This window comes from Enhydra lutris, unplaced genomic scaffold (assembly GCF_002288905.1).
Source record: "Enhydra lutris kenyoni isolate GAN:26980312 unplaced genomic scaffold, ASM228890v2 scaffoldscaffold2, whole genome shotgun sequence".
NCBI lineage: Eukaryota > Metazoa > Chordata > Mammalia > Carnivora > Mustelidae > Enhydra > Enhydra lutris.
In genome coordinates, this window is record NW_019154086.1 from 75,049,196 (window position 1) to 75,066,540 (window position 17,345).

Here is a 17,345-nt window from a genome sequence, read left to right on the forward strand (position 1 = left end):
GGGCCCCCACTGATTGCCAACCCCTCCCGAGCCAGCGCCTCGCGCGGAGCCCGCGGCCGCCGAGGACCCGCCTTCGCCGCAGTAGCAGCTGGAGCAGCGACAGAGGAGGCAGCTGCGGCGGTGGCGGTGGCGGCGGCGCAGGTCGCCCGAGGACGCAGAGCGGCGGCGGCAGCTCGGGGGCCGCCGCTGCCCCGGCTGCCATGAGTTGTGCGGAGGTGATGTATCACCCCCAGCCGTATGGAGCGCCCCAGTATCTGCCCAACCCTGTGGCAGCTGCAACCTGCCCCACAGCCTACTACCACCCGGCGCCCCAACCTGGCCAGCAGGTGAGTCACCGACCGGGCAGCCCGCCGGGGGCGGGGGCGGGGGCGAGGGGCACCGAGAGTATCTATCTGGGACTCGGGCGACGTCCCGCCGGGACGGGTGGCGCGGAGGATGCTCTGGGACCTGGGGGAGCGCCGTTGAGCAGAACGGAGGAAAGGCTTCGGGAAGGGACAAGCAGCCTGGTGGACGGGGGGGGGGATTCGATGTGAGGCACTACCTGCCTTCATTGAGCTGGTGTCACCGGAGCTCAGAGCTGCTCCGCATAGCCACCTTAGCTCTTTGGGCTCAGTTCTCTGAAAACCACCAAGGGCATCTGTCTTAGGAGTATGTGAGTAAACTTACTTTAAATCAAATATTTTCTTTTCTTTGGAAAGGTGAAGTGTTTTCAGGGTTTTCTTAAGAGGATAAAATTGTGTCACCGACATAGGGGAGGCTACCTGGACAGTGAGCTCATGGAATGACCTTTCTGGAACTTTCATGGAACGGAGGTCTAGTGTAATGTCTGTCAAATGTTACTACAACTTCTCTGTAGAGTCTGTCTTCTTATGACTGTGACTGAGAGGGCAGGAATTGATCCCAAACTTCCTCATTCATTTTTAATTCCATCAAAGCGCAGAGATGTTATAGTTCAGCCTACTAGAAGTGTGTCCTCACTCAAGAGGTAACCTTGGATCACTGGATGTTGGGTCTTCACCATGCTGAGAATGATGGAGAATGCTGTGGATTAAAAAGGGTTCTGGAACCAGGGAGATGATATAGTTCTTTTAAAAGAGAGAGTAGGGTGTGGGGGATTTGGCACTAGGTACCCCTGGACATTCCTCTCTGGACACCTACAGAATGTGTTTCAAGCCTCAGTTAGTGCTATAGAGAACACATATGTGAGTATGTGGCACTAGCTTGTACCGAAGTAGGGTCTTCAGACTCTAGGAATTCGGGAATTACGGTTGATTTGGTGAAATTTTTAAAAATACAGTTTATGCACTCCGAGGTGGAGACACTTACCAGGAAACCAGATGTGCTTTGGAAATTACCATTCACAGAATTTATTGATTGGGTTTAAAAAAATTTCTTAGGAACCATATGTTTTATTATGGTCTTAAGGGTTTGGCTCTTTATTAAAACTTATATAATTAATTTTGATTTCTGTATTCCCTTTACTTGTTTCTTTGCTAGATTTGTAGGGCTACTCTTTGGAAAGAAATCATAACTTCAGTTTAGAATTTAAGGACTGTAAAACTCAGCTGATTCTGGAGCAGGGTACATGCCCCAGAGTTATCTGCTAAACAGTATAAGCTTAACCAGACCAAGTAGGGCAAAAGAGGAAGGAGCCCCATTTTATTGCTACCATTTTCTTTTATTTTATTTTATTTTTTTTAATATTCAGCAGCCTTAGCATTTGAAAACAAGATTACTTTTAGGAAAGAGAATAGGAAAACATTTTATAATTTATGGTCGAAGGTGACAGATTTAAACATTTTGGTTATCCTGTTTGCTTTTCTTTGATTTTAAACATAAAAGACGTTAAGTAATAGAGAAAACCATTTAGGTACAAATTAGGCAAGTGAAGCAAAGAGATGCTGGATATCATTTTTATGTGTTTTATAAACAGTCAGTCCCAGATGAACCATCCTATTTCCTCCCTTCCCTTCCTTCATCTCAAGGACTGTAGAGGCTCTCAGTTGTCAATTGGAATGTAGACAAGCAACAGACTCAAAATTACTAAGCATACAGAAAAGTGTTTTTCCCCTTAAAAGATAACTTGAACTATGTAAGTTATGAATAGGGTTTTGTTCTATAGAATTGTGAAAATAATCCCATTAATATATGAATCTGTGGTGGAGGTTAGGGATTATAATACTCTTGAACTAGAAAATAAAATTCATGTCGGAAAAATTATAAATTACTATTCATAAAATTAAGTTTTCAGTGAGGAAAACTCCAGTACGCCAACTTTTGTAACAGTGCTACAACTCGATCCCCAAATATCAGTCTTTTGCTGAGACCATCAACTAACTGAAGAATGAATTTTCTTTTTCATCTGAATCGTCCACATTGATAAGTTGCGCATATTAGTCTACACTTTAGGGTTCTGTAGGTATCCTTCAAATACATAATTGGCTGAGTTGACTTTAAGAACTTAGCTGAGAGGTGTGCTTGGAAATTTTCATGTTACTTTTACAAAAATGGTTTGTTAGAGGTTACTTTTTCTGTTGTTGTTAAGTAAGGAAATGGACTATAACTGGCTAGTGAAATAAAGGGACTTGATAGTGTAACTACTGTTCCTTTACCGTCAGGAGTTTATTTTGATGACCTATATTTTCTATTGGAAAAAAGAGTAAATCAGGAAATTCTTATCAGGCTGACAACATTTTTAGATTATGCGGTGCGTGGGTGAAGTGGGACTAATATTGACTTGGCCCTAATGCAGTCATCCGAGAATACATATTTTGGTTGTTTTTGCATTCCATAAGGTTTTATCATTATTATCCTTGAAGATTGTTTTCTCCATCCATGGGAAGTGACCCCTAATAGCATCTTGCCTGGGAGACAAAAATAAAGGCTACCACTCCTACAGCATTTGAAAACTTGATTTGCTGAGCAGAAAAAAGAAAAGCAGAAAAAGTGATAGAGTTATAAAGAAAGTTTCATGGTCACTGATAAAATGTTAGAAAAGAAAGCATTTCAGGTTTATGTTCCTTCTGTAATCCGTTGTAGTGGTGTATCTTTGAGCTTATTTTTTTCCCTCGAATCCATATAGCTCAGAAGTCCTTGTAAGTTAGTATAGCATAATGGTTTATTTTTTTCAAATATTTTATTTATTCATTTGAGACAGAGAGAGAGAGTGTGTAGGAACAGTGGGGAGAGGCAGTGGGAGAAGCAGACTCCCTGCTGAGCAGAGAGCCTGACGCAGGGCTAGCTCCCAGGACCTGGAGATCATGACCTGAGCTGAAAGCAGACGCTTAACCATCTGGGCCACCCAGGCTCCCTATAATGGTTTATTATGATGGATTTTATCCACAGGTGTGTTTTTCCTCTTCATGTATGATCATATAGGTGATAATTATTTTTGAAATAATAGAATATCATTCTCCAGGCGTGTGTACTCTGCTTTACCCTTAAAAGCACAGATGTGCACTTGAAATTTTAAGTTCAGATTTTTTTTCATCAAGTATATTATGCATTGTAGGTAATAATAGGTTGGTGGCTTAAAAACCTAGTGAACTGCATATATCTCAGGTGGCACTGTAATGCGTTACTTAGGCATACAGTAGACTACATGAATCAAAATAATTTGTAAATATGTCTGCAGAGTAAGTTTTATAGTCCCTGACGTTGATTCCTAGAAGTTGCATGACTATGAGTAAATCTTACAGTGTGCTTTATCCAGATAGGGTTTGCTAAGAGATGCTAAGCTTTGTGGTCCTCATGCCCACCATCTCTTTAACATCTCCTCAAGAGAACTCTTGACTCAGTCTCTCAGCCCCTGCTCCGGAGGCCTGATGACACTGCAGAACGTGTCCAGAAAGGAATGTGCTTGCATTCTAACAGTGACAGTAGGAACTAAGAGAAACAAATTTCCAAATATGTGTCAGGAAAAATTGAGGGAAATGATATGAAATCATAGATTCTCTTCATACCCGGGGGACTTCTCATCTTAAATGTAGACAGCCTGTTATTGTCTAAATCTGCCCCCCCCCCATTTACTCATAATGTCAACATTAGAAAGCTACGTAAAGCTTTCAGCATCCTGTAGTTTGTTCATGAGGTGGTGAACGCAGAAAAAAATATCGCCAGTTTTCTAATTGTGCATAGGGGTTTTTAACAGTTGTGCTCCGGACTTCATATAAGTTAGAGCATATTTACTTTGTCCACAGCTGTGTGAATCCTCTGGCATGCTTTCACTTAAAAGAATTAAATGCTCCTAGGAGGCAGAACTCCAGTTATAAGTTTATAAGGAGTTCCCCTGCTCCCCAAACTATTTCTCTGGACTTTGATACCTTGGTTAGGTCACAAAACACACACACATACACACACACACACACACACACACACACACACACGTAGTCAGAAGAAGACACCCTGAAGAAACATACTACACCCCTCCTTTTACAAACGGGAAAAATGGATGCTCACATGGCTGAACCACCTAGCCAAAGATTTCAGAGTTAACTGGTGACAAAATTAAGACCACCAGATGCCTTGCTCCGCAATGTAGCATCTTTCTACCATGCCATACAGTCTTCCAAGCCTTTTTATTTTTTATTTTTTGCAATTGCACAATAGGCTTATTTTTGTCTTTAGTGCTCCAAATCAACTTTTTGATAAAGAAGATTAATATGCAGTAGATTCTTTGGCCTTGGAGCTTGAAATTCTTTCCAAGTCCTTGGTAGTGTACTTTTTTAGTTTAGGCATTCCAAAGTCCTTTTGAAAGCATTTATATTATGCTAATGACTTTTGCTATCCATTCTGCATCCTTTGTTGATGAGGCAGAATATCCACTTAGCAAATGAACATTTATTTATTTTAAAATAATCTTCAGGAAGTGGTATTAACAGTCAGCTTCAAGTGCCTCATATGTTACTGTTATTTCAACGTAAGTTTAAATTCATTAAAAGGAAAGAATACAATTATATCCTAAATAGTCTCAGGATACAGCCAAATTATTTAAGGTGGAGGATCCAATTTTCTTGCAACTGTAAGCAAGGACTTAAGTGGACTTATAAGAATTCATACAGGACTTCATTGAGAAAGAACAACCCCCATAATTCCACACTACACAAATTAACTTGACTGCAGAAACTTAGAAGCTTAAAGTACACAGAGTTTTATGCTCCCAATAACTTTGCAGCCAGAAAATTCAAAGCTGGAAAAAAAAAATTAAACTTTAAAATGACTAAACTAACTATTGTCTCTGGCAGTCAACCAGAAGAGAGATTACAATAACGATAGAAAGGGAAGGCTTGGAATCCATACAATCATGCATAGTGAAGATATGTTTAGCAGAAAACCAAATGCCAGGACAAGGTGACAACTTTTTGGAAAGGAAGGGGTATTTTGGACAAATGCAAGTAAGGCCTAATTCACCTTGTACTTTCTAAAGTCTCCCATCTCATGAAATTGGGGATGGCAGGGACATGCGCCACGGCGAAGGAAATGAGGGTGTTCAGAGGGAAAAAGCTTGCCATCGTGCGCAGTGACTCTTGGGGCTGTTGCAGCAAAGATGCTGAGCTGATCCCTTTGGATAGTGTATGTATTTCTGTCTTGTATCCTTCTGTGCAAAGGGAATGTTCAACGAGACTAAAAATATTATGCTTAGGATACTCAGGGCAGATCCTAAAGCAGACTTGTGTATTAGACTTTCTGTCTATCATTCTAAAACTTGGGTGCTGAAGTTGGATCCCATTCCCATAGGCCCTACTTCCAGCTAGCGTTTAAAAACAAACAAACAAACAAACAAACAAAAAAACCCACAAAAACCCCCCACAAAGAATCCCAAACTAATTAATCCAGTAATAGATAATAATTTAAGGTATTATCTCCAGAAAAATATTTTCATTCTTCATTCAAGAAACAAAAGCTTTCTGATACTTGAATTTTAGGTTCTGGCAGACACAGTGAAGGAAATAATTTTGGGCAAAACTCTGCCCTGAATCTTTCAAAAAGCACCTCTTTAAGCAGCTGGTTTTCTGCTTTAAATATTCATTTAGGAAGACCCAACACTGCCCTGAACCAATAGACCCAAACATATGCTGCTAAAAACAAGTAGTCGTATATGCCGCATTTATAGATATCTCAGTGGATACCAGACTTATGCCAGTAATTTAGAAGTGTGGTCTGAAATGGGGTAACCAAACTATTTTTCATTTGTCTTGTGTTTTAGTAGAGAGGAGACAAAGAAAAGAAAGGAAGAATGACCTAAAGTAAACAGGTGTCCTTTTCTCTTAGAACTCTAATGTGGTAGTTTGCCAAAACACTTGGCCTTGGCGGATGGAGCGAGGGGCGGGGCAGTTGTAGGATGTATCCTTTCTTCTTACTGTGAAGACAGATAAAGGAGATACCAAAGCTAATTCTTGGGAATTGGGCTAGATGACCCATGTCTCGGAATGAATTAGTCTTCAGTGGTCTGTACGGTATTTTTGGCTGGTGTCCTGCAAAATCAGAAGAGGCAGCCAACGTAAGAAACAAAATTAAGTGTGAATTTGTCTAGAGCTCTAGCATGTTGCTTATTAGGATAGAGAGTTGGACGAGACCTCTGAGATAATCGAGTCTCAAAACTCCTCATTTTCAGAGGAGGAAGCTGAAGGCCAGACAGTTTGGTGACTGACCCAGACTCACGGACTCATTTTGGTCAAATCCTCCTTTCTATTCCGGCTCTCTTTCTATTGTGGTTCCTTCCCATCTGGACTTCTTTGCAAACAAGGAAACAATTAATAATTGACCTAATGTTACCTTCTTACTTTTCTTATTTAAAAATTTTAAAATATTAGCCACTTGGAGAAATTGGACAATTAGCCGTATGGATAAACTGTAAGGTTCTCTTTATTTACCATTGCCCTTACAATGCTCTTCTGACTAACTATGAGCAGCTTGAGTTTAATAATAGGCTATGACTTTCATCTTTGTGATGAATCCATGTCTTTGCACAATTACTGATAGAGAAGAGGAATTAATTGGTGATTAAATGAATAACAGATGAATTTTTAAAGATGAAGTCATACCCTATGTCTAGTAATAGGATTATAAAGGCATATCAGAAAATCACATATTGGAAACTTGTTTCATTCAAAGTAGTCAGTTTGAGAGAGAACACATACCCTTGTGATGTGATCATAGCTTAAAATATTTTGGGAATGCAAATTTTGAAATTCTGTCTAAGTATGTGGCACATTTTTTTGGAACATCCTCGAAACTGGAAACTTTTCATCCTTGGAAGGGATGAGTTTGATTTTTGATAATGACCAGAATCATTGAGACTCAAGTGTGCTCAAAAATAGCTGGTCAGGTTAATAGTATTTTTGGTTTGTTACTCCCAACTCTTAAGAAAAATGAAAACAAAACAAAATAAACAAATAAACACAAAATCTCAAGTTATGACTGTGTCTCACAAAATTGGCTCTGCTCACATTTCCAAAATAGGATTTCCAGAAAAATGGTGGGCAATAACATTATGTATCTGAGTTGCCAAGGGTACAATACCTTTTTTGGATAGAGACTTCAGTTTTATGTGGATGTATATCTATTTTGAAGAGCACTGCATGATTTAATAGCTGTAACTCTGTTATATGTTTACATCTCCATTTTTTTTTAATGTTTAAGTAACTTCGACTCTCCGTAGTTATGGGATACATCTGATGCCCTGCTGATTGTGGGCTTCTGTTTATTTATTCGACTAACCTAAATATATAGACACTCTTTTCCTTTAGTCTATTTTCTTGGCTCATGTTTTGTAGTCAGACAGAAATAGGTTCTAATCCTGTCTCTGCCATTTATTAGTTCGATGATCCCAGCCAAGCAAATCAGTTTTTGCATTTGTAAATTGGAAACAATTATTTGGGCAAAATATTTGTGTGCTTGTGTTTGAGAGAGGGAAGCAAAATATGATATGTGAAAGGTCTGTGGCATAGCTCTTCATCCCGACCCACCCTCCCTGAACCTGATTCCTCCTCCTTTTCCAAACAGGCTAAGGATCAAAATTTCAAGTCTCTCTGATATATTTTTAAAACTCTGTTACCGAGTAAATTCAGAAAAATATAATCAAGGAGCAGTCAGTTGCTTTTATGGACTTTACAATTTGAAGCGTAGAGAATTTGAAACATTTATTTCAGCCTAGTGGTCCTTTCTTAGAGGCATCGACCATGTTTTTTGAACATAAAAGAATCATTGCATTTAGAGAAGAGAGCCAGTAGAAATTGGGAAAAGAAAGAAAAAGAAAAAAGAATGAAAAAAAAAAAGACAAAGCTGTTTCCAAATATCCAATGATTCATTAAAATACTTTTGTTTTTTTAGGAAAAGAAGTTTCCACATATGCACAGTAATCATTTGGCATTTTGTAAGCTTAAGCCTTGGGGAGTTAGTGGTATTTGGCTCCTGACATGGAAGTCTCTCTTGTCAGACAAAATCCTTTCCCCTGCACATTCCTGTGAGAGTTGGTTCTTGTCGTGCCTTGTGGCAGGCTGTGAGGTGGCTGGGTATGGTCTGCATTGCCCAGGCTCACTCCTTCCTACACTGCTTTAACCTTTTCTCGTGGGTTAATTTTCACTTTGTGGCTGCTAACTCAGTCATTGTTTCACCTAAGGCAGGGTCATTTTGCCTGGGGGAAAATTGTCATTACTCTGAAATGGGGATGAGCTAGTTCATGTGCACTAAATAAACCAATTTGTAGGTGTTGAAGTCCCTTTTGATGACGTCTTTGTTTTGGTTAACAATTCTTCAGAGTCTTGTAAGAAAAGCATGAACATTTCTGAGACTTGGATATTTTTAGGAAGTATTGTGCATCTTCAGGAAAAAAAAACAACATTAACTAGATTGCCATTTGACCTCAATTCAGGAAATCTAGATTCTGATGATTTGAGATTTATCCTCAACATTTTGAATGTTATATATTATTCTCAAGAAAGAATGTAACACCAGGCAAGTTTCATGCTAAGAAGCAAATACCAAGTGAATACAGAATATGGCAAAAGTGCACATGGATAAATTACTTAGTTCAAAATAGGCAAAGAATTGATTTACTGTCACCAAAGCACAGATAACAGAAAGTAGCTAAGGCTTAAGGGTCTATGGAGGAGAATGTTAAGACAGTATGATTGTCAGCATATGAGTCAGTTACTGTTTAAATTCTGTTCCTGTTTTCTTTGTGCTCACACTTAATATTTTTTAAATGTATGCAAATTGTTCAACATCATTAGTCATTAGGGAATTGCAAATCAAAACCACGGTGAAGTACCACTTCATACCCACTAGGGTGACTATAGCTGTAATAATAATTTTTTCAAAATCCAGAAAATAACAAGTGTTATTTTTCTACCAAGGGATGTGGACAGATTGGACCCCAAGTACATTGCTGGTGGCAGTCTAAAGTGGTTCAGCTGCTGTGGAAACAGTTTGGCAGGTCCCTAATAAGTTAAGTGTAGTGTTACCATATGACCCAACTATCATACATACTTACCCAAGAGAATTGAAAAGAGGTGTGCAACCAAATACGTGTATACTCATAAGATCACTATCGGCAGTAGGCAGTAGATAGATATGACTCGAATATCCATCCGTGAATACATGGATAAACAAATTATGCTATATGCATGTAATGGAATACTACTCAACTATAAAAAGAATGAAGTATTGGTTCAGTGTGAATGCACCTTGGAGACATTATGCTAAGAGAAAGAACCTAGAAGCAAAAAAGTCATATATGTATGATTCAGTTTATATGAAATAGCCAAGATAGATTAATCCCTAGAGACAGAATGCGGATCGGTGGTTATCATGGACTGGTGGGGAGGAGTCATAAAATAGGGAGTTAATATTACACAGGTACAGAATTCCCCTTTGGGTTGATGAAATGTTTTGGAGTAGAGAGAGTTGGTGGTTTACAGCATTCTCAATGTGCTAAATGCCACAGAATCATTGACTTTCAAAAGGTCAATTTTATGTGAATTACACCTCAAAGAAAAAAAATTTTAAAAAAATTGGGATATCTATCAGGAGAGCAAAACTGAAAAAAGAAATACAGTACCAAGGGTAGAGAGGGATATGGAACAACAGGAACTCTCATAAACGGGCTGTCCGTGTGTAGGTTGGTGAAAATTACTTGAGAAAACCAGCAATATCTGTTAGGGCTGAACCACATCCGTACATTCCCTTTGACCCAGCAATCTTCCCTTCAGTATATACCCCAAAGAAATGCAGACGTATGTTCATTAAAAGACATACTCAGATGTTCATAGGGGTACTATTTGTAATAGCCCAAATCTGGAAACTAGCCAAATGGCTGTAAGTGGTAGAACAGATAAATGGATTACTACACAGCAATGAGTATGAGCATTCTATGACTACATGTGACAATATGCAGGAATCTCATGAACATAATATAGAGTGAAAGAAGCCAGACACAAAGGGTACATACTGTAGGAGTCCATTTACATAAAGTACAAAAGACAGTTTTGGCAAATCACATTGATAGAAGTCTGGATAGTGGTGGCGGTTCAGGAGGTAGTGTCTTGAAGGAAGCAGTGCCTTCTGGGGGGTACTGATGATGTTCTAGTTCTTGATCTGTTGCTCGTTTCATTGATGCACTCAGTTTACGACGTTTATGAACTAAACATTTATGATATGTAGCCTTTTCGGTTTATATTGTTCTTCAATAAAAACATTAAATAAATGCAGATTCATTGCATTCTAGGAAGGTTTCAGGCCATTTGGGTATTTTAGAATTCTCATTTTAACGAGCGGTATCGATGGTGAAGCTAATCGTGTGTTCACGTGTGCGTGTGTGCTTATGCGTGAGTGCGTGTGTGTGTATGTGTTAAATGTAAGTAGTTAAGTTGGTTCACTATAATTTGTGAAAATCGACTCACCTTTATCAGAAAAAAGTACTAGAGAATGATAGATAATGCCTTATGTCCGGCCTATTGGTAGGTGTATCATAGGCTGTATTTTATTTGATATTCTCCAAGCAAATGTATTCACTTAATAGAAGACCTGTCTTAAAGAGCTGGGAGAGGAAAAAAAAAACATATCTTATATCCATTCAAAAAATTGTATTTAAGTAGAGTCAATACATATATTTTAATAAAATCACCAGTGTTTGCCTATCAAAAGAAATAAGGTATCATTATATATTTATGTAAATGCGTATGTATATATCCAGACATATATTACATATATATGAAATGTAAAGGATATAGGGAATAAATGCAACCATAAACAGAAGAATAACTTTTAGAAAATAGACTCGTAAAAGATATTTTGATACAATGGCAGTTCACTTTTTGTTCACTTTTTCCCCATTTCATATTGAATTTTTCATAAGTAAATTTTAGATTAATTTATTTGTATACAACCATTCAACACTTGGTCAAAAAAGTGTAACATGAAATTTTACAACATTTAGAAAATTTTGTAATCTTAAATAAATTGAAAATCTATAGATTAAATTCAACTGCCATTAATTAATAAATTAAGATATTTTATTACTGCTATTACTGGTCATAATACTATGCTATCTTTATATCAGGATTTGTAGTTGTAAATCTTTTCCATATTTATAAAACTTTAATTAATTTTATTTCATCTAAGAATTATTTGCTAATTGGGATAAAATAAAACATTGCCTTTCTTTGCATAATTAGCACAGCCCAGGCTCTTTCCTTTAAAGAATAAATGTTAAAATTGAACAAATGAAACAATTAGATTCAAAACCTGACTCTCACAAACCGATGCTGAACTAGACATTAATAGGAAAAAAAGATCAGTTTCAGGGATAGTAATGAACACCAGTGGACAGTGAAGTCACTCCCTCTAGATCAGTTTAAGCTCCTTTCCTATGTAAAAACAGTGCTTCTTTTTCATATACCAGAGTACTTGGCAGAGAGTGTGCGTATATGCTTAATGGCATAACTTCAGATAAATACACAGGCACACAGAGAAATTGTGTGATTTGACTAATAAATTGTAATATTTGTTTATTTTTTAATGGAATTTAAAGTCAGAAGTAATTTTAGAGGCCATTTGGTTCAACCCCCTTATTTTATACATAATCTTTGTTACGTGGTGTTTTTGCTCTTGAAGTTAAACATAAACATGTTCAAACCTGTGCGACACAGATTGTAGGAAATATAACCGCACCGTCGTTACAACCAGCTATTCATCAGCAAGGCGTGTTCCCTCACAGGAATGAATTATCTATTCATCAACAAACGATAACCACATTGACACAGATTTTAAATATAAAGTAATGCATGTATTTATAAATAACAGCTCCTACATAATAACCAACAGCTCATAATATGCCTGAACATTTCAGGGCCCACCTCCCTCAAGAACAACATATTCATTGCTTGGGGGAAAGGGCTCAATTTATTGAATGATGCATTTATAATTTGGGGCTATAGATTTTTGAAGCTAGTAATTCCATTAGAAACACGAATCTGGGTTACATGTTTTGATAACATTTGCAGAACTATGTGGTTACGGAGTATTCTAGAATGATTTATTTTTTCGACTCACATTCATTTTCCAGCATGCATTTTTTTTTCTGGAATAAAAATAGTATAACAAAAAAAACAGGTTTTGCAGGTATACAAATGATAGAGAACTCATTTCATCATTAGGATAGTAAATTTTATAATCTTGAGCATTATCTTATGTATATAACTCACATTGAAGTTGTTGCTTATAAAAATCATATGTACTCAATGAAAAACATTTGGAAATACTGAAAAGCAGGAATAACAACTAGAGACCTTACCAGCCAGAAAATGATAACATACAATTTTGGTGACTTTTTTTTCCCCTGCGCTAGATCCCCATCCCCTGTCCTTATAAACACATATAAGTATACCTGCATATTTTTATTATGCATTCTGGCTCCACCACTCTCATCCTCTGTGACCTTTGGCAAGTGACTTCACTTCTCTGTGCTTTTGTTTCTTCACCTTTAAAATATAGATGGTAATAATAACCATGATGTAGAATTATACAAATTAACTGAGGTAATAAGTTCAAAGTTTTATAAGAGTGCTTGGTGTAATATACACTGATTATTATTACAGCTGTGATCATAGGTTTTAAGAATATTTTAAAATCATCAAAATTTTGTCATTTTTATTTGAAAGCCACCCTAGACATTGGTAACACCTTGTATTATTTTCAGTAAGCCATAATATTATCTTTTTTCCCCTCCATGATAATGGTGGCAAGTGGAACATCTGCAAAATATGTTCCATGCAAAATGGATCTTCACATAGACGTAGCTTTGTCATTTTAGTTTGATTTTTGAGAAATGAGTTTGGCACATCTGCCAAATCCTTTTATAAGACGCTACATTCCTGTTTTTATTTTGGTTTATTTCATTTATGGAAAGCTCTTTTCTTCCCCACCCCTCCCCCCCCAGGCACCCCCGCCTGTCCCCTATTCCTCTCTGTCCCAAACTATAATGTTGATGTATGTATATTCAAATTTTAAAATAGAAAATTGATGAAAAACTGGAAAAAAAACCTTCTTTAAAGCCGTTCTACTTTGGTATTTTAGATTGTGAAAAAGAGAAACCAAACAAACTTGTCTTTTACACTCTGAAAATATATTGTCTGATAATGATAATTTACTTTTTTTTTTTTTTTTTTTGCAAAATTTGAAATACCAGACTTATTTTTTTTGGGGGGGGAAGGAGAAGATTGGTTTGGGGAGGGAAAAGATGGAGTAAAGCAGACTAAGAAGAATCAGTTTGCAAACATATGTTAATATTTAGATTTTTTTTAAGTGAAAAGTTAAGTAGTTAATGCTTTTTTACAAACTGTCTTTGATACCGTGTTTTGTTTATTCCATCCCAGAAGAAGTTAGCGGTATACAGCAAGATGCAGGACTCTCTGGAAGTCACCCTTCCCAGCAAACAAGAGGAGGAGGAGGATGAGGAGGAGGAGGAGGAGGAGGAGGAGAAAGACCAGCCTGCCGAGATGGAGTACCTTAACTCTCGCTGTGTCCTTTTCACTTATTTCCAGGGAGACATTGGGTCAGTAGTGGATGAACACTTCTCAAGAGCTTTGGGCCAAGCCAGCACCCTCCATCCAGAATCTGCCATTTCAAAAAGCAAGATGGGGCTAACCCCCCTATGGCGAGGTAAGAATTCAAAAGCAGATGCTCTCCAGGGCTCTGTCTCTGTTTCGCAACTGCCTGTACCAGGTTCCAGCTGGAGATTTGCCCCTGGAGGACGGATATCCACTTGCTTTTTAATTTTTAAGGACAGCAAGGAATTTCTTTCAGACAAACAGCTGGATCAGTTTTGTCACATGTGGAATGCAGGGTTGGAAAGGATGCAGTCACACCCCTTAAATTCCTCATGGAAAGTAGTGATGCAACCGGCCTGAGTTTATAGTGGCAGGACTGAGCTGTGAAGCGCCATTCCTTAAAGCCCCAATGGCCCGGTTTGGATCTCCAAATGATAGGCGTGCCTGGATCAGCTTTTAAAAATTAGCTCTTGCTCATTCCACTAGGTGCTACGTGGTGACATAGCAGAAATCTGAGTCTGACCCAGGAGTCCAAACTTTGAAAGCCTTCTGTGTTCTCTTGATAGTTTTTTCTGTCTTGCTTTGTTGTGGGATGAACTCTTGGAGTTTACAATCCAGACATTATTGACTGTGTCTCTGTGGTTTAGACTATTGTTTTTACCTTGGTAAAAGTAAAGCAGTGGCCTATTTGATAGCATGTGGTCAATACTTTTAATATGTGTTTAAGGTGAAAAGTAGGAAAGCTGCAGTAAATTAGCTGGCTTTAATAAATTAGTCTGATATGTCAATAATGAATCATATTAGGATAATCTATCCTAGCAGAGAATTAAATACAATGCCTACTTTTTCTTTCTTTTTTTTTTTTTTTTTGGCATAGTGGCATATGCAATCTACTAATCATTTAATTTGTAATATAGAAACAAGAGCCCCAAATTGTAGTTAGAAGTGAGTGATTTTCTATAGCACTATAACCAGGTTAGTTTCAAGTGAGGTGTTGTGCATATGCAAAAGCTCTACAGTCCAGTGTTTTTCCCATTATCTGTGCCACTGCATAGAGACCTTTGGACTGATGTCCAATGTTCGAGTAGAAAGAACGTATAATAGTAATGTTTCTGTAACTGTTGTTATAATTTTCTTGGGATTATTAGAAATTTGGCCTTCAAGTTTACCTCCTGTTCCATTCATTGACATAAGCAGCAAATATTAAGGTCCTACTGTGTTCTAGATAGCGGGAATATATCCTCAAACTTAAGAGTCAAAGCCTCTACATTCATGAAACTTTTTGGTGGAAGAGACAGGTAGTAAGTAAATAATGAAATGCCTAGGTGTTGTTTTACTTAGGGTGATGATAGATACTCTCTCTGAGTCTGTTACATGTGGGCACAGACCTGAAGGAAATAAGAATGTCCCTCATCATATGAACATCTAGAGGGAAGTTATTTGAGGCAGTGGAGACACCGAGTACCAAGGTCCCGTGGAAGGACTGGACTTACAAGAGTGTTCAGTGAGTCAAATAAATAAATAAAATTAAAAAAAAAAAAAGAGTGTTCAGTGAGAAGCAAGAGTGCTACCGTGAGTGGAATGAAAAGCAGGGCGCTAGCTAGAGACTAGGATTTTTATGACTTTGTCAGTTTAGTGTATCTGGGTAGTGCAGGCAAACATGGCAGCCTCTTCAATTTTCATCCCTCCCTCGGAGACTAAGACTACATATATCGTATCTAGTTTTCTCACGTCATTTTCCCTAATTCTCAAGATAATGCATTTCTGCCTGGAAAATCAAGGATGCATATGAATTGGATGATTGTGACTGAATTAGATGAATCAAATTCATACCATTTATCCCAGATGAGAAAACAAAAAAGTTCTCAACATAGAATTGATGAGCGTTAACTGTGAAATCATTGCTTAGAGTTTCGTTATTTATAAAATAAGGGGGTTGAATTAAGTGACTGTTAACATCTCTTCTCCGTAGAGTTCTATGATTTCAAGCGCATTATTATAAAGTATTATTTACTCTCCATTATTGATAGAACTTTGCCATAACTGTTTCTAGTTGCGAAATAGTCGGATTTTGATAAATACACATTACTTAGATGTGATTGAAAAGAGATTTACCAAAATGTAATTAAAGATTTAGAAAATAATATCCTCAAGAGAGGTCTGATAAATTGAGATTCCCATGTCTGCTGAAGAGAGTTACTGGTAATTTTGTATTAATTGCCGAAGTAACACAGGTTTGGATAATGCAGTCTTTGGATTCAGTTCATTTTGGGGTTGCAATATAGGCCTCTTACTATGTCTGACTACAACATGATTTTGGATTGAATACTTAAATCTCTCCGAGCTCAACTTCAGCTATAGTATGTGTTTATTGATATATGTTTCTCAGGGTTATTGTAAAGATTCTTTGATAATGTGTATGAATGATTTGTGGCTTTATGCAAGGTGCTAAATGATGAGAGAGACGCCTTTTCTCTCTTCCTTAAGTAAGTTTCCACTCATTTGGGACATAGAACATCAACCTTGGGTTTTTTGATCCAGAAACACTGTTTTCTGGAGGTTTCTCTTTCTAGCAAAAAACAGTGTCTTGCACAAAGTAGCTACTCAATGCTATTGACAATGTTGATAGCCATGGTGGTGATGCTTTATGCAGGGGCTGCTAACCAGCTGTATTAAATTAAAGGGTCTAATTTATGGCATGAAGTTTTTACTATGCTGCACAAGTGCTATAGTGCTACAAAGGAATTTAAAACTGAGTTATGTCTGATTGCAGAATGTATTGCCACAGTAAATCTTTAGACAAAGATAGAGTGTCAGCAATAATGGAATAATGATCATACTTTAAATGTGTGTCTTGACAGAGTTAAGAAAGTCCTCTTTTAGGTGTTTGTAGCTTTTAGGCAAATAATTGATAGGAAGTATTTGTACTTTACTTGGCACAATGTCACATCAATTACCTCTTACCCCAGTATATATTCTTACAGGGATTGAATAGGTCTTCTCAATTGAGAAAACATAACGAATCTGATTGCCCTTTTATCCCCATCTAAATAGAAATATGGGCTCCAAATATGTCTATGTATTGATCTCAGTGCCCAAGGGTTATTACAAAAAGTGTGTTTTTGTGTGTGTGTGTGTGTGTGTAGGAAAGTGAAGCAGTTGAGTTAACAAAAGTATCACTCAGGGAAAAACCTTGCTGAGTGGTGAACTTGGTATTTTGTTGCTGTTACAAAATAAATAGTTATTACTTGGTTTATTTATATAGTGTCTGCTTAGAGCAACTCATTCTCATTGCGA

The 17,345-nt window shown here is 37.6% G+C and overlaps 1 protein-coding gene across 1 annotated transcript in view; it reads left to right on the plus strand.

Annotated features, from left to right (window-relative positions):
* The first annotated feature begins 200 nt into the window (after nucleotides 1-200).
* The window catches only part of LOC111151971 (vestigial like family member 3), a 40,860-nt gene continuing 23,715 nt past the window's right edge, over nucleotides 201-17,345 (plus strand). The window contains exons 1-2 of the mRNA XM_022510227.1: nucleotides 201-326; nucleotides 13,875-14,160. Of these exons, the coding sequence (XP_022365935.1) occupies nucleotides 201-326; nucleotides 13,875-14,160 (412 nt within the window). The remainder of the gene's footprint in view (nucleotides 327-13,874; nucleotides 14,161-17,345) is intronic.